This window comes from Micromys minutus, assembly GCF_963924665.1.
Source record: "Micromys minutus genome assembly, contig: SUPER_22_unloc_5, whole genome shotgun sequence".
NCBI lineage: Eukaryota > Metazoa > Chordata > Mammalia > Rodentia > Muridae > Micromys > Micromys minutus.
This window is the reverse complement of record NW_027667986.1, coordinates 96,647-119,949: the sequence shown is the minus strand read 5'-3', so window position 1 is coordinate 119,949 and position 23,303 is coordinate 96,647. Positions and strand designations below refer to the sequence as shown.

General features: G+C 42.3%; 1 protein-coding gene and 1 pseudogene across 2 annotated transcripts in view; one reads left to right on the top strand and one right to left on the bottom strand.

Moving 5' to 3' along the window:
• The first annotated feature begins 18,211 nt into the window (after positions 1-18,211).
• On the top strand, positions 18,212-18,922 carry LOC308435416 (cyclin-dependent kinase 4-like; annotated as a pseudogene). Its single transcript has one exon. The product of its transcript is annotated as a cyclin-dependent kinase 4-like (transcript).
• A 2,360-nt stretch (positions 18,923-21,282) lies between these two features.
• The window catches only part of LOC308435418 (putative sperm motility kinase W), a gene marked incomplete at both ends in the record, with an annotated part of 91,012 nt that continues 88,991 nt past the window's right edge, over positions 21,283-23,303 (bottom strand). Inside the window, one exon of the mRNA XM_080942653.1 lies at positions 21,283-22,626. Coding sequence (XP_080798779.1) covers positions 21,283-22,626 — 1,344 coding nt within the window. The remainder of the gene's footprint in view (positions 22,627-23,303) is intronic.

Below are 23,303 nucleotides of genomic sequence, written 5' to 3'. Positions count from 1 at the left end.
CTTCTGTAGTGAGGCTGCTTCCATCAGTGATAGTAATCTCTGCACTTCTCGATCTCTCCATTTCTTAATGCAAAAATAATTTCATTATACTCTCTTTCCCTTGGAGACATGATTATATTATTTATTTCTAAGATTTTTTTTATACGCAGGTTCGTCTTTTTTATTGTTTTCAGGTTGGGGCTTATCAGTGCCACCACATCTCAGTGACAGTTTTCAATTTTTTTTTCTGTCTTTGCAGGCTTCCAGGGCCAGCACATGTCTATGGCATTTATCTTCCAACTTTGTGCTTCGTCTAGCAGGCTGTCCTTGCAGGTTTCTGGGCTAGAGCTTCTCTTTGCCCTGCATCTGCTGCTCAGTCTGGGAAGGTAGACCAGGCTCTCAGAATGCCACTGCGTTATTTTTTCTAGGGGCCAAAGCAGGCTCTTGTCACAGGCAAGTGCTGGTTTCTGTCAGGCCCGGGCATCTCAGCTCCTCTGCTGCACCAGGGAAGTGCATTAAAGCTGTAGCCAGAGAGAGAGCTTTGGTCAGCTCTGCACCCTCCAGCTCTTTTGGCTCATGAGCCTCCAGTTAGAGGAGCAGCTCTTGGGAGGTACACTGAGGGTCCAGTAGAAGAACCCTTATTTTGTCCTCTTCAGTTTATTAGTATGTTTGTTTGTTTGTTTTAGAGCAGCCTTTTCCAATGCCTGTTTCTGGTTCCCTGCGTCTTTTCTAGGAAACTGACTTCTATCCAAGAGTTCTCAAGCCCTAAGGCTGGATTCTTGCTTCACATTCAGTGCTATTGGTGATTACTGCTTTTACCCAGTCTCATTGTTCCAGAATAACAACTCTTAGACTTAATAACTTAAATGTTCATCCTATAAGCACTTGCTTATTCACAGATTAGTTAATAACTCATATAACTTCTTTATTCTAGTCAATATCTGACACAGTTTTGGTTACCTGTCCTCAGTCTGATGAGTCTGACTTGCCTAGATTTCAGAGTCAAAATAGTGTTCTTGCCTCTTTTCCAGGATTCATTCATTCATCTCACTTGCTAGTGTTTCTCCCTTCAATTTCCTGCCTCAGCCAATAGAACATAAGCTGTATATTGTCAGGTGATGTGTGTACAGAGTATGCGGAGGGTCTGTCTACAAATAAGCTTTGTCAAAGCTATATTCACAGGCTTCTGAATCTGTGATCTGGAGTAAGAAAATCCATGGAATGTGGAGACCTTGGCCCTCTCTAACCTGAACCAGTAACTATTTGTTCTGGTCCAGAGTCTTGCTTCTAATGTGCATTAAAGGACCTCATTGGATTTGAAAGCTAGAAATGAAATGAGTCTTCTAGATTATCTTTGGAATGAACATACTCATCTTCGGAGAAGGACTGAGGTGTCCTTGGACTCCCCTCCAGTCTCCTGTGCTGCATCTTCACCACAGGGCGTTTTGCAAAACCACTGAGTTGACCCCTTTCAGATAGGAGAATGGAGTTTTAGAACTCCCGTGTAAACTTGTGAGATGATTGCCATTAAGTCAGTTTTTCAGGGAATATGAGGATACCACCTAGAGAACTGCTTGAGCCTCTGTCCTGCATTGGGGGTTCTCCAGTTATTTCTGTCTCTTACTTTCTGAGATACTCCTCCATTTGTGGGACAGATCTCATTCTGAACCAGATATCATTCTGTCTTTGAGACAAACATAAACCAGCTCATAAGCCCTGGTGGAGACTGAGGGACCAAAATAGAACAAACACTCTATCTTGTTCCCCAACCCTGGTTCTGGTCATATTCTTCTTCAGAGACAGGACCTATCAAGCAATGGACTAGGGTGTTTAGTTGTTTCTCTCTTGCAAATCTCTTGCTTATTCTCTTAGTGTAAATGTAGTCTCTCAGGCTTACTGCCTCCTTGTGGTAACATAAACCTTGTATGAGAAGGTTGTACCCTTCATATGATCTTATCAAGGCCTAGAATATTTTTCACCTCTGAGACTTACTTTGTCATAAACTCACCCCTTCATCGTTCTCTCTGATCTCTCTAAATCTCTCAGTAAACCTGATTCCTTTTCTTTTCTAGCTATTCACTGCTCTCTATTAAGTAGTCCTCCCTTTATTCTTATGAGAATGTGTCATATCCTATTCTGTCAAATGCTTCTCTGAATCATCACTTTTTCTGCTACTCAGCTATATATAACTTTCAAGCTTAGTGCTACCTTCTACAACATTACCTTTGTCTTTTGGGATCAAAGATATGTATTAGAGGTTAATCATATCAGTACTAGGAAAATGTTTTACCAGGAAATATTACAACCTCTGATTTCAGTGTCTAATCAAATATCCTGCAAGAATTCATGGACAGAGGGAGTGCCATTCAGCTGTTTGTTTTCCTTGTTTATACACTATGCCTGTGATCAATGACATGGCCGAAACCATGTTAGGGGAGAAATGGTTGGTTGAGTTTTAAAAGCATCACAAAACCCTACACTGAGTAAAAAGTCAAGCAGAAAGGAAGGCAAGAAACATGTAAGAAATTTTCTCATCTGCATTTTCTCTCTGGTTTCATTTAGCTTGACTTCTTATATGACCAAGAACCACTGCTTAACGTTGCTGCTACCCACAATGTTCTATAAGGACCTACCTCATCAACGGTCAGGAAAAGAGCCCATAGACATGACCAAAGGACAAAGAGTAGAGGTAATTTATTTGTTGAGTTTTTTTTTCTGTCCTTTCTTCTTTTGTGACAAGTTTACAAAAACCATCTACTAGTCTTGATTTCTCTCAATGTGAGTCATTTTCTTTTTCACTAAGCAGACTGAGAAGAGCCCTTGTTCTTTAAAACAGTGGATGGGCAACAATAGCCTTCTACTTGGTGTTTGCTTGTTTGTTTGTTTGTTTGTTTTGGCAGATTTATGGTTGGGTTTCCTCGTAAATATAGAAGTATGTCGGAAAATGGTACAATGATTTCTTATTCCTTTCCAAAATGAAGACGGTTTATGATTGTGTGTTGGACAGTTCAGAAGCCTCTCTCTGAGGAAGCAGGGAAGAGAAACTATCAAAAAGAAGGGAAGTCCTGTGGGAATTGACATCAGGAAGTGCCATGGAGTCCACTGTGGGAAGATTTTCCTTTTTCCTCTACCCACTGACCAAAGGGTTTACTAAAACTCAGCTTCTGGCCATTGTTTGGGGATTTGTTCTTTTCGTGCAACCACCTGGTGGCTGTTTCCTAAAGTTCTTACAGCCACCTCACTGTCCCTGACCCTGTACCTGGAAGTTCCTGCTTCTAGCCTGCTCTCCCATGAAAGCACCATGGGTGCCATCCTGACCACTGCCACCTTGATCTCCTTCAGAGTGTCCTTCCAGCTCTGACTGCTGAGTCACAACAGTGAGCTGACAATATCTAGAATCATGCCAGGTCTCCAGTATTTCTGCACCTGCTTCAGTGCAGACATCCAATGGGACTCAGTTTATTTTCAGGCGCATCACCCTTATCATCAATGCTCTCCCTACCTTCTCCTTAATTTCTTTCCAAGCATCACTAACAGGGGGCATCTCAATGGAGCACTGCAGGAACAGGGTTACATAGCACCCTTATGAGTTGATTAGGAAGCATGGTTGATAGATGTGGTCCCTGATATGTAGGCCTGAGCAGCTCCCGGGCCTCACAGCTCCCTTTTCCTCAATGAGCTTCTCATCTGACTGCATGAAATGGCTAGTGGCCGTGATAGGCACAGAATGAAAAAGCTTGATGGCATCTTTGCTTAGAGACATTTATGATTTCTGTTGTGGAAGGAACACCTATGTGTCCAAATTTAATTCTAGCTTTCTGCTCCACTTGTGCTAAGTCTTCCTCTACTTTATGAGATAAAAGCAGATGTTACTGCAGCTTTCCTGAACTGCAATAGGGCTGCCAAGTCCCCAGAGATGAGTCTCTAGGATGCCACATTCCCACATCAACCATAAGACCACAGCAGGCCTTCACAGGAGAAATTTGCTGTCTGTCCAATTCTTCTCATTAGGGCCCACATTTTTTTATTGGATATTTTATATATTTACATTTCATATGTTATCCTCATTCCTCCTTTCTTTTTCTCCAGTCCTCCTGCCACTATAAGATGTTCCCATTCCCATCCACAAACTCACACCTCATCACCCTAGTATTCCCCTACACTGGGGTATCAGCATACACAGGACCAAAGGCTTCTACTACTATGGCTGCCAGACAGGGCATCGTCTGCTGCATAAGTGGCTGAAGTCTTAAGTCCCTGCATATGTGCTCATTGTTTGGTGTTTGAGTTTCTAAAAGATTATGAGGGCGTCTGTGGTTGATTTTGTTCTTCTATGTGGTTGCAAAACCCTTTGGCTGCTTCAGTCTTTTCTCTAATTCCTATATGTGTGTCTCCATGCTCACTCCAAAGTGTGTGTTCTCAAGGTGGTCTCAGGTCAATCTTAGTACCTCTCAGGGTATGAAATCAGGATGTAGACTTAGTATGACTTTGAGGTCCTTGCTTAGCTACCTGCTGCTCTCCAACACCAGAGGAAAAGTGACTAATCATGTAATAGCCAGGAAGAATGGTTGAGTAAGAGGCATGGCACTGTTGACTCCCAGAGTATCATCCTTAATAGGACTGCTGCACTGACAGGTTTGTCTTCCAAGAGCAGAAACTCCAAGGTTAAGATATTCCCCTGACACACTATGTCCAGCTCATAGGTAGGAGAATAGATTCTTGCATGCCCTGGCTTCAAAGGGAAGAACGTGATGCTGGCAGCCAATCACAGTGCTGCCTAATGCTTGTGAATTGCAAGTGAGAGATGCAGCTGGAACCATAGGTACCAATGGAGGCTCAGTCTGCCATGCCACATTTCTGTTTAGTCTGAGCAAAAGCCCATCTATTCAGCTGTGTGGCTACATAGCTCATGCTCCCTGGCACATGATCTCAATGTGTGCCCTACACTTCTCCTGTCCTGTCAGCTCTCCTGTACACTTAACCAGTCCTGCCCCTTCCAGAGATCCCCCTGTGCCAGCCCTGTGCCACTTCCTGTGCTGGCAAGCTATCTATTCTTTGTTCTGTTATAATTTAAGAAGACAGGTAAAGGTCCTTCATGGGGCAGCCATTGACTGTACTGTCCTTGGTAACACTGTGGACCTGAACCTCTATACAGGGGCAGAAGTGCTCTTCCAAACTTGGGATATGACACCTAGGCTGCATTTGGCACACAGATCTCACCCTCACACAATCCCTCCCATTTTCCTATTGATTTCATCCTAGATGTGGTGGATGGAGTGATGCAGTATCTCCTGGACCCACTGCAGTACCCTCAATGTACTGCTCTGCTGTCATGCACTGTCATTCTCTAGATGGAGACTTTATTTGGCTGACAGAGAGCATGACAATCACAGCACTATGGGTTAAAGAGGCATTAATGTGCCTATATAAGTCTGACATGGTTCATTTTTAATGGTATCCTCTAATTTATAAATTTGGAATCTCCCAACAATTCTCTGTAAGTTTAGTATTTCTAAATCCAGGGCCTATAATTAATTCTGTAAAATTCCCTTGTCAGACAACTTGTCCTTGGATTCACTCCAGTGTGGTATCTACCCTATTTTAGGTGTGAGATTATGAAATTCATTGTGGTGAATCTTGAAAATATCACACTCTGAGCCTTGTTCCCAGTCAAACAAGTGTGAAAAGTGTCAACAAGCTCAAAGAACAAAATGCATTTTTAATATCAACTGTGTGTACAGCCCATTTCCAGCCCCTTAAAGGGGTAAAAGAATTTCTGTCTCATGTGTCAGGTTTGATACCATCAGCACAAGACACTTCCAATGTCAGAACAGGAAAAGTACTATCAAATGAGGTATAAGAGCAGGAGTGTGGATACCTGCACACAAGAGTCCTGAAAGTAGTATCCAAAAAATACAAGTTTCACAGTTGGAGGCCTGGTTTCTACAGAATCCTCAAGAGGCTTCTTCTGTGGAGAAGAGAATTCTCCCTCTTATAAGAATTGAAGGTGTCCTCAGACCTGAGACTGTCAGCCTTTTTATACTACATGCCTGATGAGATTATTGTCCCTGCAATTTTATCCTGTGCATAAATGCTTTTAAAATATTTCCCAAAGATATGCTTTGTTCTTATGGTCACCAGGTTTCTTGGCTGTAGTTCATCTTTTAAGCTTGGCCACATCAGCTATTACTTTGGGTTCAGTATGAAGAGGCTGAATATGCTGAACAAAATGAAGAAGCTCCTGTAAATTGAGGAAAAAATGATTTTCTTGCAGAAGATATGTTCCAGCTCTTTCCCACAAGTTTGTGCACCACTAGACTTTCTAGAATTGTACCAGTGCATAAGAAAATCCTCACTCACATCTATACTTCTCCCTCTAAGCTAATGTCTGAGCTAGTTGTAATTTCAGAATAATTAGAATATCTCTGAAGTGTTAGACAAGGAGATGCACAAGTACTGAAGGAGACTGAGATGGGAGCTTGTGGGTCATGTCTTCCCTATGTCAGTCAGGATTTTTTTGGGAAAAGTTGACTTCTTCCATAAAGCTACTCAGGAGGCAACCCAGATGACCTGCGGAAAGTGACAGAAGTTCTGGTGTTGTCTACATGCTCTTGTTCTTCACAGCCTGTAATGGGAAAGAGCATGAAATCTCCAGGCCTTTGTTTTCCTCCATACCATGGGTCTAAGATTGGAAACATCCAGACAGGGGTGTGTTGTCATGGACACACCAAAAGTCTAATGTGGTCAGACAATGACTGGGAAGCAGGTGTGGGAGAGCTTCAAGAATGGGGTAAGGGACCATAGAGAATGTGAACATCCTGACTATTTCAAGGGAGAGAGACAAACACAAGCATAGCTTCAGGGATAATATGCCCAGTTACATAAAACATCACCTGTGTACTGAACACAAGCAAAGAGACTCACATGTAGATACTTCAGAAAACCCAGAAAAAGACTGTTTTTTTTTTTTTTTTTTTTTTTTTTTTTTTGGAGAATCAAAAGGTAACAGGCTGGAACCCAAATATAACACATCCTGGGGTGTAGTTGATGTCCAAAGATTCTTCCTGCATTGCTGCAAAAACATACAAATTTTACTTCTGATGAGTTCCCATTGTACTGAGCACAGACAAAACTTGATACAACAGATACTTACTTTTAATGTGAATGTGTTTTTTTCCATTTCCTAGTGTCAGGGAAGCATCATGTAGAAATGGTGAGACATTGCAGATATGCCATCCTCCAGACATGTCCTCCAGACAGCTATGTTGTTAAAGACACAAGGAGGGTCTAAATGCCCCAAAAGATTTCAAGTAGATTTCTTACCTCCTTTATGCAAATGGGATGTCTAAGAACCATTAAGAACACTTACTTAATAGTGCAATTGTGGAGAACATTTCACTACAACTTGATGAAAGTTTTCTGGAATCTACTCATCATGGACATGCAGATACTCATTGCTCCAGAGACTTACAGACCTCTACCCTCCACCATAACTGGCTTACATGGGCCTACAGTTGTCACTGCAATCCCAGAATGGTCAGGGCTTGATGGAATGTTCATTTATGATGATAAATATTGGCATGAACTCTGGAGAGATCACATGACCTGGTTATACCAAAAGCAGGGCTTAAAATGGAGACACAGCAGGGTTGATAAAACAGTATATATTGAGCTTCCTAACTTATCTACCAAGAAGTAGAGAGAAACTTATTCACTAGATTGTGCCTTTGACCAGCAAAAAACAATATGGTGCTAGTTGAAAAGATGTGAGTGTTCAATGAGGAGCAAGCAAGCTAAGTGTCAAGTTCTTATTCTTTGCTGTCTTCCATAGTAGAGCAGTGTATGAATAAAGCATGACCACTTTTTACAGATCGTGTATACATGTTCTGCCTTACTCTTCTCAGGTACCTTAAACTAAGGAAAACCCCACAACTTACTCAGCTTCTATTTTGGGGATATGCCAGCAGACCACTCATCGCAACATCATACAATCGAAATGTCCCAGATTGTTGGGGAAGGCTGGTTCTGCAAAGAACAGAGCAAGGTATAGAGTAAGAGGCAGCAAACATGCATGACAGAAAAGGAAGCTAAATGCCTAAAAGATGATAAGTTAGCTAGAAGAAAATTGTTATTCATAACATATTGTAGTAGCATCTGCTTTATCATATTTGTGGGAATTGTAGATGCTATTAGAATTTTCTTTTAGTCATTTGTAAACTGAAATCCTGAAGTGAAATTCTTTGGACACTGGAAGTCTAGCCACAAGTATAGTCTTTTGCTAAGAAAAGTCTAGGCTTCCCAGTACCAAGTGAGTTCTTCAAACTTCAAGAAAAATCTTCAGCATCACACATTTGAAGCTGTCTCATGATGTTAACTGTATATCAGACAAGACAAGGGAAACGGTCTACACAACAAGCAACTGAGAAAATTTAGACAGCCTGTCACATAAATGCACCAGTTAAATTGTTAGAAACCAAAAGGAAACATCTCCAGGAAAGATGAACAAGATGCAAGTGAGCAAGTACAAAAAAATCAGAGCAAGTTTTAGGGATAAGGTAATTTCTCAGCAGAGCAGGGCTTGGGGTCATAATACCTTGGGGAAACAGCAATGACACTTTCCTAAATTCATGTTTTCGGTAGGGTTTTAAGTTGATCTTCATGGCTGTTCACATGTATCAAACAAATAGTAAAAGCATACAATGACAATAATAAAAGCACATGGCTCTTCAGGTGACATCCTCCACAAGAACTGTTAATAACAAGCCAGATTTACTTCCCCCTAGAGACTGTGAAATCTTAGAAACACTATAGCATTTTGTGAATCTAGAGAGCATTTTTGGTGTCTGGCAAGAATATGCAGTAAGTGGATGCAGTTCTGCATCATAAACAGCATCTGCCTCTAAACCAATGATCTCTCTATCTTAAATTCAGAGTATTCTAGGATTTCAAGAGAGCAGAAAGAATCAGAGAGGTGATCTACGGCTCCATGTTGGGAAAGAAGAAGTAGAATATCTTATGATTGATCATGCTCATCTCCCAGTATGAGCAGTAGTGAACCAGCTCATATCTGTGGGAAAAAGAGACCATCTCTTCCCTAAGATTTAAAAAACACAACACTCTGCTATGAGAGTATGGGTCACTGAAACTTTAGAGGAATCCCAATGCCATTGCTTCATGTTTCTAGAGGATATGGTGCTCACAAGTCTTCCAGTCGTGGTTTCCCTGTATGTGGGTCTGAATAGCTAAAATTCTATAAAGATGAACAAGGCAAGATCTTCACCTCTGAAATTCTTGAAAATGTCAGCTCTTCACATAGACCATAGAGAATTGAGTGATGGTTTAAGTTCTCTGTGTAGTTTGGGGGTGAGACATGAGGTGATAAAGATGCCCACATGGCTCACATTAAAGCCTGCTGTGACAGGCCTCATTGTGATGTTGCCTCATTATAGAGCTGCAGAAACAGTGGACATGGCCAACATCTGCCCAGGTTACACAAGAGCAAAGCCTGCTCTGACAGGTCTAAATGTGCATTAAAACAGGATTACTCAAGAATTGTTATGACACTGGACATGACTAAGACCTTTCCATGTCACACAAAGGGAGAGATTTCAATTGAATGACATTCAGATGGTGTGCCAAGGTGATGTCTGTGAGAAATACTGAGCCAGGTTTGTTGGAGTGTGAGAGTTGTTTAACAAAGAAAGCAAGGGGGGGGGGATAGATCTTGAGTCTGTCTCATGACAAACAGGTCTTCATATGTGTGTCTTTCCTGTGAGCCTTGATGAGATTCTGTGTTGTCAAGGCAGTTGTCCTCAGGAGAGACCTTACTCTACCCGGCTTTCTTTTTTCTCAAATGACATAGTTTTATGATCTCAGTCATGTACAGAGATGGGTACAAATACAAAGACACAATAAATACCCTGTCCTTCCATATATTGCCAATTTTGTATCATTGGGATGTTATTCTAGCAAGAAATCATACCTGGATGGCATTTGATAGAGATGTATGAGAAACATCCCTTACAGCAGCTTCGGTGAGAGTGGTAGGACTTGTCATGTGCATCTATGTTTCCAACCTCACTTGCTTTAGAATATGGTATGAACAAAGCTTCTGCTCTAGGTTCAGAGACCTGAGAGTTTTACAAGAAATAGACATTTTCCAAAGATGCCCTCTGAGAACAGAACCCCGGAACTTCAGCTATGTGTGGTATGAGATGCAGGACTCTGCTCTACTTTGTGCCCTTACCTCTCATAGTTGTTTGCAGTCTCAATGTCTGAGCATGGAAATCTAGGTTATCTATGGTAATCCTCTTACCTGAATCTACCAGATGAAGGCTGTAATAAGTTTCCCTTCTGTATTTATGGGTATCACATATGAAGGGTAATCTAAATTTGTATTTGAGATCTGTGGTGAGCTTCTGAGTACCTCATGTCATAAGCCACGCTAACTGCAACATCTTGACTCATCTTCAGGGAGGTAGCATGGTGCTTATGTTTTAGTGATCCATAGAAGATAGATTTGGAACTATTTATTGGTAGACTTCAGTCCTATTTTCTTCTGTAGACTCACTGTCTACATGGTTTTCATCATGGCAGAGGCACATTATTCCATTAAGAGGTTGTTCTTTATTAACAGCCAATGAAGATCCCATGGAGAACAGGGCCGTTTTTCAGAGCTTCCACAGTATAATGTAGATTCTGTGATAACAGCCAGACCTTGACCTTCACTCATTTGACGTTCACTCCATCTTCCTCACTTAGTTCAGGATACTTAGGCAGGCGTGGCCTTTGGGAGATAAGGTATATTTAATGTTGAAGGTGGAGGTGGAAGGCATAACCATGACCCATGATGGGTCAACATCCTGCACAAACGCCCTCCCCTAGCTTTCTGGATCCCCAGCTTCTGCAGAAGTTTTGTTGACACTAACTAGAAAGGAATAGAAAAGTTTCAACTGTGAAGCTAGGAACTCTGACATCAGGAACTACAATATTGTAGGGCTGTTCAAGTTTTAAGTTCATTTTCACCACTGAGTCAAGATTAAGTTTACTGGCTTGGATTTCTAGTAGTTAAATATGAGCACCTTGTGTATGGGCTCTGTGTCCCTGATGTTGGATTTCCCATTTTTAAGTGTTACAGATGAACTGTTTTACCCATAGAAAATTCTGATAAAATAAATATAGGCAGAAAGGACAGGGAAAATAAAGTAGAATGCTAAGATCCAGTAAGACTTAATGTTAGAGAACTAAGCTGAGAGTGTGGGGATTCCGAAATAAACAACCAAGACAATTATGTGGGAAATAATAGACCCCATTGTCCTGACTGGATTCCAAGGAAGAACAGCACAGGTGTGGGTGAAGGCCGAGACTCCCACAATTATTTCCCCAGCATGTAATGGCACAGTCACAGATTCTTCATTTTCTTCCCTTAGAAAAACTTTTCCAAGAATTCACAATAAGGTTCAATCCCTGTGACCTATAAAGGGTTTGAGAAATACCGCAGTAGAGTTATTGTCTGTCTTCACAGGCCACCCTGGAAATAAATAAGCTATCCCCCAATTCACACAGACATAGAGAAACACAGAGTCACACACCAAACACAAACACACAGAGAGGAAAAGATTCAGAAAGAAATAGAAACAGATAGAAATGGAGATTTTTAGTGATACAGAAAGAAAGACACACACAGACAAAAGGAATAAAAAAAGCTAAGAGACAGAAGAGAAAAAGAGAGAGTTAGAAACAAATGTAGAGATAGAAACCAAACTGAAATAACAGATAGATGTAGAAACAGAGAAACAGACAGACAGATAGACACAGTATAAAGAATAGACAATGAAAACTAAGTGAGAAAAATAAGTAAACAATTAAAATTCTTAGCAAGGTTAGATGTTCTCAGTGTCCATATAATCTGTTCAGATTAGGGTAAGTTCTGTAAGCATCATACATACCTAGCAATACTGAACTGGTTCTACTCAAAGAGGCACAGACTACTAAGAAATGGCATGAAAGGCTGACCACTTTGTTACCTTTTGTGGAAGGAGGGACTCCATAATTGGAAAAGGACCTAGCAGAAAAAAATAGCAAAAGGATCAACCTTGAGGCAAAGAAGCTTGATATGAAATCTTAATCTATGTATAGAAAGAATTAGTCGAGGTCATTGTAGAGACATCCCAGTGATGAGCTTTTGGCTGAATGAAAACAGAGATATGTGTAATGTGGGGAGAAACTGAGCAGGCCAAGGAGTTCACAGTTTAAGATGTTGTCTTTGTGTCTAGATAAAATCAGAATCTGATGCCTTTAGTGTTGAGTCTGATAGTTCTCAGTGTTGGGAGCTGTACTTGCCACTGGGATCACATTTTGCTCATATAACTCTCAATAGAGCAGGAGAAGTGACCTGGAGGGGGGATCTTCACAGAGAAATCCTGTAGATGAAGTTCTCTTGTGAGCATATCTATAGAGGATCTGTTTGATTATCTTAATTGATATGGGAAGAAAACAACAACTTTGCCATTGCCTTCCATAGGCTTGGGTACAGAACACATAAATGCAAAGAGCTTTAGATGAGCACAAGCCTGCAAGTTTACATGCATGCATTTATCTCTCTTTGCGGTTTACTGTGGATATGACATAGGTAGCCCCTTTGTATGTATGCCTCGGTTTCACTGAGTTAATGCAGTAAAATCTGGACATGTCAAGTCACCTGGAAATTGCACTAAAAGGTTTTGTTTCAGATAGTCTCCATGATTCTAAAGCAATCCACAGACAACAGTGGAAGGCATCTGGTGGTTCACTTTTCAGTCAAAGTTATTAAAATGTGGCTCCCTACTCATGAGGAGTGGGACCAGGTGCATATTGCCTCACTCCAATTTTCTGATTCCCACTCATAATCTAAGACTCTCCCTCAAAGAGTTCTGTCAAGCATCAGAAAAACGTCTTTCTGTGTGTGCTGTATGTCGAATTACAGCAAAGAGTAGATTTCAGAGACACTTAAAACCCATCCACTAATGACCTGCCAGGAAATACCAATCATATTGAGAGGCAAACATTGTGCCACCATTTCACTGACATAAAATTAGTGAGCAACATAATTGGTGAAACATGGGTGAAGAACAAGGAAAGAAAGCACTCAGTAACTGGTGGATACCCAGATTTCTCACATTTAAGAAATAACCAATGACATGAACCACCATAACATCTGCACATAACCCTTTTCCAAACCCCAATCTGTAGAGGAGTTCAAGGTTTACACATTGAAATAAATGGCTACTTGATACTTGATGGTGGCAACCAGATAAGGGAGAGGGCCATACTGCATTTACCAGACTTTCATGCTACAGATGTTTGGGATGTTGCAGATGAGGTTGCTTGACTCATTGATGGTGGCTTCCGGTCTGGCAGATAGGGGCTATTTGTTGGCCTGCCAGGTAGCCACATTCGGCAACTTCTTGTGGGAAAGCCCCATGATCTGCAAAAGAGAAGAGAGAGGATGGAATACAATGGGATGAGAAGGACAGAGTTCCCAGTACCTTAGTCATGATTCTGCCCATTGCTTCCTGACATCCTGACACTGTACTGAGTCTCTGGAGAGAAGAAGTATATGCAGACCAAAGGAAGTTCTCTAGCAATAACCACAGAGGTTCAGTGCTCAGAAGGAGAGGACAGCAGTGAGTTTGTGAATATGGAAGAACATTATAGGATGTTCCCATGTTTCTAGACATGTAGGTCAATTCTAGGTTAATGCCATTCAGAAAAGATTTAGAAAACTGTGGATGGAAGCCCAGAATATTCTTTCTGTGCAGATGAGTGATAATAAAATCTGAGAGAAATAGAAATGACTCTATCCTGTGGCTCCATCATGCACTGCCTCTAGGCATTAGAGAAGTCTAGCTGGTCAATGCACTGCATTAGTCAGTTTCAAGTGTGACCACACTAAACACCATCTATGGAAAAGTAAGCTGGAATCTAGAAGACAATCATAGTGAGAAAACTTTTTGTAAGTGATCTGCAAACTGACAAGTGAGCATCAAGTGTTCAAGAGAAGCATTCATCCCACATGCTGTTTGAAGAATGAAGAGAAGTAGGCCTTCACAGAAGATCCTGAAGAGTCTCCTCATGGGGCATGACACCCAGTGATCCCTCAGGCCCTATCAGCACTTCAGAGCTCTAGTCATCCTAGAAATACTACTTACTTGGGCCGGGAATGAAGAAATGTTGGGACATAGGTTAAGATGAAGCCATGGTGAGAAAGCCACATGGCACCTGTCCTTCCTCACCAGGTCTCTCCTTTCACGTGTAAACACTGTCTTCCCTGAGACAGAATGTTCCAGGTTGGAAAATGGGAAACTCATATTTTCAGACATTGAACTAGATTTTGGGGTCAACAGTATTAGCTATAAAGCCAGTTCAAATTCAGATTTCAAGTGGTTGTGACTTCACTGAGAGAGCAGGTACAGACTTTCAGTTCAGACTGTCCTTGGCAGTAACAAACAGGGAAGACAATTGGTGCAGAGTATCAGCAATTTGGCTCCAGCCTGTGTTGCTTTGGTCAGGGATCCTCTTGACCCTTGAATGCTGTACTGAATGTCAGGATCTTATCTGGAGATGTCTGAAAAGACAGCATTGATAGAAGGTTTAAGCATACGTGATTTAGGCAGCTCAACCTACCTGTACAACACAGTCGCTTATTTCCATAGTTAATAAAGTCAGGGAGAGTAAGTTGGTGTGCTCAAGGGGACTGAGAGTCTGCATGGGAAATAAATAAACCAAAGGCTGATGAACAGCCAAGGTCTAGGTTTACCTCTGGTGACAGTTTTTATCCACACCCTTACCTGCTTAGAAGATCAACATGAATATGTGAAAAAGGCGGAACCACATGCAGGAACACAGCATCCTTACATTTTCCCTATGTCAGGATGGCCTCCTCGTCTTCTGACTTTCCCATCACCAGCACAAGAGGAGTGCACAGTTCATGCTTTTGGCTTGTTGTGACAGTCAACTCTCCCAGGGCCTGTGATCTGTGTAGAGAACACAATTTCACCATGAGATGAAATAGAGTAAATCCCTTTAGGGTGTGCACAGTATCACAAACACTCCTCAGTTCCACGTGTTCATGATGGCTGAGTGCCACATGGTTGCTCTCAATGTCCTCAGTTTCATGCCTTCTTTCTCTGCAGGCTCAGCCAATCAGAGCTGTCTTCTCAGGGACACTGTTTCCCAACCACCAGGACTAGGATGCTAACTCCATTTTCATTACTGTTCTTACCTCTTTTGATATGGACTTACCTCACCACCTTCATCTTCCTGAATGCAATGGGCTCTGTCAGTCTGTCAGCCCCCCAGACAAGGCATGTGTATCACACTGATGATCCTGGGATCTAGCACGTAGTGAAATCCTTGCACCTCACTCTGGTTATTGAATGGTAACTGTCAAAAGAAGAGATCACACCACTTCAAATAGTCTAGAAGCTGGGAACACATCTCAGAGCCAGTCTTCACCCTTGCTCCTTGTGGGTAAGAATGAAGTCAGACCTGTGAAATGAAAATGGCTTCCATGGTGCTAGAGGAAGATTGGAGTAGGCACAGTCCAGGAAGTGACTCAACAGGTTGCAAGGCAAGAACTGAGAGCCTAGTTCTGGCAGACATCCCACACTTAGGAAAGAATTGCTAGGAAATGCAGTGACAGATGTCAGGGTTTCACCCACTGACTCATCTCTAGAGGTCCTTCTCTATTGTCCAAATTTTAAAGACTGAAAAGGAGGGCTGGGTGAGTGTCAGGGAGATAACAGTCCTGTCACTAGGAAAACACCAGCTTGCAATGAAAAACTGAAGAAAAGATCAGGGGATGCACCATGTAGCTTCCAGATTGGCCTCACATTAATTTTTGCATACAGCCTTCCACTGTCACAGGTATATCCTCCTTTCTGCCTCCTCAGTGCCAGGAGCTAATTGTACGGCCAAGTCTCCTCTATGGATACAAAGCAATCATTACCTGAGTTTCAATGGCAGAAAAACCTTGTCAGCGGGTACTCCACTAAGACATGGACTTCTGCGTGAGATGGTGACATCACTGCAGCTTGAAGTGAAGGGGAACATGTCCATCCACACTTTCATCTCTAGGTTCACTCATACAAGCATTAGATTTCTCAGGAGCTTCTGTTGTCTGTGGGAACCATATCCTAATACCATGTCAGCACAGGAAGGAAATGTCTTCCTCTTGATGGAAAGAACAAATGGGGGAAGGAAGAGAAACAAGGGCCAGCTTATGTGTTCTATGAGAATGAGAGTTGCTTGTTCTTGGGGTACAGGAATTGAAGGACTGTGTATCAGATGGTTTGGGCAGCTATCAAAGAGGCCCTGTTCTTGTATGTCATTTCTTATATACCTGTTGTTTTACTGTTTTAGCATGCAGAACAAAAGTGTAGAAATCCAGTTATTTGTTTATCTATAGATGCTGGTGTCAAGGCTTGGGAGATGTTCCACACTGGTATCACAACCACAGAGTTCGGGCCCTTGGTGTTCCTCTGAACTGCAGGGAGACTTTGAGGTGGCCCATTAGAGACTTGATCATTGTTCCTCTTCCAGGCACCAGATCAACACTATAGATTCCATTTGGACACTTGTCCCTGTGTAAAACATCCTTCCTTATTTTCTGCATAACTTGCTCAGGTAGCAGAATTTCAGTTTGTATTTCCAGTTCAGTGTTGTTATTTTGAGATGTGATCCTTAGCAACAATGAACCACAGCCCTCATAGTCAGGAATCCATGACCATCCTGGACTCACATGAACAAGCTTCTGTAGCACAGCACCATCATCTGCAGAGGAGACACTGAAGGAGACAGAGGCATTGGATGTGAGATGACTTAAACACAGGACACATTGGACAGTGGCAGGATCATCCCTGTTGAGAATATACTACTGAATGTGACTTTCCTTGGAAGATTACAACTAGGATAACTGCCAAAGGGCTCAGGAGAACAGGGAACTGGGACAAGTTCAGAGATGAGAGAAGCAACGGACCCTTTACCTTTTCCAGAATGACTAAAAACTGCACATGAGACAGCCAGTGACTACTAAAAATTGTCAAGTCCATTGACTACTGGATGTCAGCATGTTGTGTGTCTGAAACCTAAAGGAACACCCGGGACTTTAGGATGGAGAGAGGAGAGTTCAGTTGTGCCAATGGTCTTTGTCTCATGCTGACTCTGGGATATAGAGAGTCCAGACCCTCTATTCCCTGTCTGAATTTGGTTCAGGATGACTCTAATGACCACCATGTGCAGATAAAGACAGCAGCAACAAGTCCTAGAACTGAAACAAATGGAGAATAGAATTGATTGTGGGAGGGAAAGTGGCTGAGCCTCCTAATAGATGCATGAGTTAAAAGGTGAAAGGAGACAAGTTCAAGTTCTTCATTGTTCCAAGAGTGAGGAGGAGCTCACACCCTGAAGTGCCTGGCATGCATGCCAGTAAGGGACTGCCTCTGTCCCTCTGGGTTGGATACTTTTCTGACAATTTGGTCAAATTTAAGTCATACATTGTTTATTTTAAATTATGCCCTATTCATTTTCTCAACTCCACCTGATGTACATTTTCCTCATTATTTACTGAATGTAAGTGTTTAGGAAAGTATGGATTGGAGCTTAGCTGGGAGTAGGAAACAGGACACAGAAATCATAAAGAAGCCAATAGAGAGCACCCTTCACGGCCTCTATTGTTGTTTCTGTTACTAAATTTCTACCTTCAGTTACTATACTTGACTTCCCTCAGGATGGTTGTATGCATGAGTTTTAAGTTAAAAACCTTTCCCCACAGCCAAACACACCCCACTGTTCTCTCTGTTTCTTTCAGCAATGTAGAGGGAAAGGCTTTGATAAACACCTTTTGAATTGTAGCTCCAGATGAGGGCAGTCTTATCACAGAAGTCTCATGGGAGCTTCCTACATTATTAAAAAAAAAATCTCAGCTGGGTACAAAGCCTCAGGTACTGGCTCCCAGGCCCAGATAAAAGCACACCTTCATTGCCCTTGGCCAAGCTTAAGATCCCCTTCTACATGAATGGCGACCATTTGATATGTACCCATGTCTGGTGTTGGTGCTTATGGGATGGTACACTAAGCCTGAGATCCCCACAGTGGCCACTGTGTGGCCTTCAAGTATTTGAGAGTTCCTAATGGAACAGCAGCTGGGAAAGTCCTTTCTCTCAGCACCGTTCATGACGCAGCCTTGTTAAAGATGATGAAGATCTTTGAACATCCCAGTGTTGCATGGCTGATTGATATCTGTGCTACTTCCTGAACTGATGGGGACATCAAGTTCATCCTAGCATTTGAACATATATACCAGGACATGAGGACATACCTGCACAAAGCAACACCACTATGCTTGCCATTTGAGACCTTTAGATCTGATGCACCAGTTTCTAAGTAGCCTCCATTATATTCATGCAAACTGCATTGTTCACTGGGAACCGAAGCCAGAGAACATTCTAGTGATAAGTAATGGGACAGTCAAGATGGCTGACTTTGGCCTAGCCAGAATGTTCAGCTTCCAGATGGCCCTCGTGTCTGTGGATGTTACCCTCTGGTGCTGGGCTCATGAAGTTCTGCCGTCTACTTATGCAACACCTGTAGGCATGTATCATCAGAGAGATGTTTCAACAGAAGCCTCTCTTCTGTGGAAATTGAAGCTGACCAGTTGGGCAAAGTCTTTGAACTTATTTGATATCCTCAAGAAGAAGACTGGCCTCCAGAGGTATCTTTTCCTCAAGGAGCCTTTGCCCCGAGAGAGGCTTGTCCAGAACAGTCAGGGGTGCCAGACCTGGAGGAATCTGGAGGACAGCTGGTGCTGGAAAATTTGACCTTTAACCCACAGAAGCAAGTCTGTGCCTTCCGAGGCATCCCTGCAGCACCAAGACCTGCACAAGGAGGAAAGCGACTGGAGTGAGAAGAGGGGCTGCCTGCCTCAGTTTCCAGACACTCGGTGGGAGGACCTGGATGAAGTGGCAGGCTCTGCCTACTCCTGAGGCCGTGCAGAGTCCTCCAGCTTTTTACAGAGATCATTTTCAGCCTTAAATGACAATCCCTCACTTCTCCTTATAGGTTTACCCCCCGGTACCTCCCTTTTTTCTACACTAAATGTCAAGTGTATTTGTTTTCTTCTCTTCCTGAATCATACTGGTATAGTTTTTATACAGAAAAATAAAAGCAGACAATGAAGTATGGTCTTCAAAAAACAAAACAAAACAAAACAAAGTCCCAGATGAATTGTTCTACAGAGATATGGGATAGCAGGTGAAGGAGAAAAAAATAGCCAGATCAGTATAATCATGCCCCTTTGTAGGTATGACTGGCCTCCAGAGGTATCTCAATCTCAAGGATCCTATGTCCCCAGAAAGCCTCAGCTAGAGCAGTCAGGGGTGCCAGAGATGGAGGAACCTGGAGCACAGCTGTTGCTGGAAGAAGACTTAGTGTTAGAAAGATAGCAGTGGTTAGGATGCAAATCTTCAAGATTCTTAGGAATAGAAGCCTTTTTGGATCATTCAAAAGATTTACAGCTTTTCTGGGCAAAGTGCAAAAGATGTGCTGTGTAACTACTCCCATCAAACCCACAGGAACGCAGGTCACAGAGGCTGAGTGATCTCCCTCATGGAACACTCTGTCTTTCTGTGTTTTCTAAACCTCAGTGTGTGGTTCTTGAGCCCAGCAACGAGACTCTTAACACTGTCAGGCAGACAGAAGCCTGGACTTTCTTTTTTTCACACCTGAAGCCCACTTTCTATGTCTGCCAATGGCACTGCTGTCAGCTACATACAATGTCCCAATCCTTCTGGGGTTGACTCTCAGGAGGATGGCTAGTTCAAATGTTGCTGCACCTTTAGAGTGATACCTAAGGCACCTGGTTATTGTGAGAAACCATGAAGGTGCATCCTAGGTGTGCACATGTGTAGGAATCTGAATAGATGCCACTTTGAGTGTGGTGTGGCCTGCAGAGTAGCTGCCTGAGACAGCACATTTACTGAATGCTTAGGTAAGCCAGCAACAATGCTGCTGTGTCGGGAGGCTTCACATTTCTGTGTTCTGGAGCAGGCATTTGTTGTGCTCATGGGGAGCACATTTCTTCTTGTTGGTATCAGGGCAAGTGATGGGAGGAAAGGACAGTGTAGGTTGTGAGAGGTGAGTGTGCTGGGAGAGTCAGTTTGAAGTTCTGTTGCCTTGAGCCTGTTGGCTGTGAAGATCCTCTGGAAGCTCGTCAGCCCTGGTTTCAAGATGGTTTGAAAGACTAGAATGCTGCTGTATGCCTAGGCTATGAATGCCACAGCGGAGAATAAGGTGACATTGTAACCATTTCATCTCAGAGGAATGTAATACACATAAGAACTTGGAATCCACATCTGATACCCAATGTAAGAAACATAGCAGCAATGTGAGTATTCACAGGGCTTAGTACACTGTGCCTTCCAATTGAATTATAGAAAGACATTGATATGGCCACCTTGTACCTCAACCATTGTCACTATTTCAAGCACTAGGACTCCGAGCATAATCTCTTCCTGGATATTTTCCCCACAGACAACAGGTATACATGCCCCCTTTCACCCTGGCTGTACCCACAGACACTTGATGGTTACTGCTAGTTCAGTTGCCTTAGATCCCACCTAGGCATTCTCCAAAAAGGTTTTTTCTCAGATGTTAAGGATCAGGGTTTAATCCAGCTGGGATAGAAATAATTTCTGAAAATAAGCTTATAACACCCTCTAAGAGTGTGGTAAACCTCTAGACACTAAAGCATTAATAATTCAAGAGCTAAGAATGCAGCCTTGTGGCAATCCTTGGTATTTAAAAATCATTATGTTTAATCTTTACATATCAAGAAAACTTCGACATTTCCATATTACATTTATTTTATATGTATTTTATGCTCATCATAACTAGTAAATTTAGAGTACTATCAAACCTATAAAAATCAATTAAGTACTGAAAAAATATTTTCATATAGTTTTATGCACAAATGCTTTGAAAATCTGTATATTTATCTTTTTTTTAAAAAAATAAGTTTGTTTATTTTTTAAAAGACCTGAAAATAAATTGCAAATAAAAAAGAGAAAGAAAGAAATCTTGTCATCCCGACAGACTCCAAAAAATACATCTTTTTGATTTTTTTCCAATAAGAAGACATGAATAAAACAGAGACAATAAAATTCAGAGCTGAGATGCATCCCCACCTGGCAAACATGCTTACCTTCTCATCGGGTTTTTCTCACTACCTCTTCCAGGGGAGCCATTTTTTTTGGAGAATGGATGTTGTCATTTTTTCCTTCGTGCACAGGGAAAGCAGCAGATGTTGGAGAAGCGATTCCGTATCCACCTACGAAATTTCTTCAGTCGCCCAATCTTCTGACAGGGAGATGTTATTTCAATTTCAGAGTCTTGTGAAGTAGTCGGGAGTGTTTCGATTTCTAATATGTTGTTACACACACATGGGCCAGCCACTGCTCTTGAATGTGGGACACTGCTAGAAGCTCTGCTCTGCTTACAGGGGTAATGCAGAGCAATGGGAGGCAGGGACACACTCCTGGCCAACTTGTGTCCCGATGGTTTCAGTGGAACAGGCCCCTGCTCTCCTGAGGGCCTGATGTGGAGGAGGCCAAAGTTTGGCTCACTGGCCCTTCTCTTTAGGGGAAGAGTATGTGTTGGGGATGCGGATGGTGTAGGACAGGGATCCACAGCCTTGGCTGAAGAGGGAGATCCATGCTCATGCCCTAGGTCTACATGTGCTTTTAATGTTAGATATGCACCCATTGGTGCATCGTATTTCTTTTTGTGCAGGGAATTCAAAATCTGGATGGCATTGTATCCCATGTCACACAGCATATCAATGATTTTGAAGTCTGGGTCTATCTTGGTCGAGATGGTTATTTCGCACTTCCTCACCCATGGATGGTTTTCAATTTCTTCGATGGAAGGCCTCATCTCTGGGGGAACCGTGAGGACTTGGTGGATCAGGTTCTCCAGTTGTCCAGAGAGTAAACGTGGAACAGCATAGGTCCCTGTTAAAATATTTTTACTGATCTCTTTGATGGTCTCTCCTCTAAACGGGAAGAACCCTGCTGTAATAAAAAAGAGCAGCACGCCCAAACTCCACACATCCGCCTTCTTTCCCTCGTAGGGCTCCCTTAATATAAGCTCTGGGGCAAAATATATTCTGGCTCCACGTGGCACTTTCATTAATCTCCCAGGTCTGCATCTCCTGGCTAGGCCAAAGTCTATTATTTTGATATTACCTTTGGCATCTCTTACTATGTTATCCGGCTTGATATCTCCGTGTACAATATCTCGTTGGTGGCAGAATTTTATTCCCGAAACTATCTGTCCAAATGTTTTTTTTGCCTCCTCCTCCGACAGTTGGCCTTGGTCTCTTACTATTTCAAATAAGTTTCCTCCTGGGACATATTCCAATATAAAATGTATGTTACTTGCTGTTTCTAAGACTTGGAAAAGGCGAATGATGTAAGGATGTTGTAGTGTCTCCAATATTGCTCTTTCTGTCTGGATCCACCTGATGTTCTTCTCGCTAATCTGTACCGTTTTGATGGCAACCAGAGCCTTGGTTTTCAGGTGCCAGGCCAATTTCACAGTGCCAAATGAACCCTGGCCAAGTAAGAAACCCACATTATACTGACTTCTCAAAGTCTCTGTTTTTAAATTGCTGTCCATGAGGCTGTTCCCTGTGCTCTGGTGCACAGAGGTTGTGAGATAATACAACCTGAAAATGAAATATATAGTCAACTCTGAACGAGTCCCACAGGTCACCCAAATCAGCTTCCTGCTCTATCTGGACAAAACTCACAGGCTAGTCCACAGTCTTATACTGAGGACATTCATTCTTCTATCACAGTGGTTCTTTGTGAGGTCAGAGCATGAACTTCACCATGGAGATAGGGTTATCCTGCAGTGTGGCTGTTTCCACTCTGAGCCACAGGGTTATTTCCACTTTCATGAAAATGAGACTATCCTCTATCATCTTCTTCAGCAGATCAAAAGACAGATATTTACTTGTTTAGAAGTTACAGGCTGCAGAGGGCATCTGCTGCACCAGGGAAGTGTTTTAAAGCTGCAGCCAGAGAGAGAGCTTTGGTCAGCTCTGCACCCTCCATCTTTTTAGGCTCATGAGCCTCCAGTTAGAGGAGCAGCACCTGGGAGGTGCACTGAAGGTCCAATAAGAGAGCCCTTGTTTAGTCCTCTTCAGGATATTTATTGATTAATTTATTTATTCCTATCACTTTCCAAAATAAAGACAGTTTATGATGAGTGCTTGGACAGTTCAG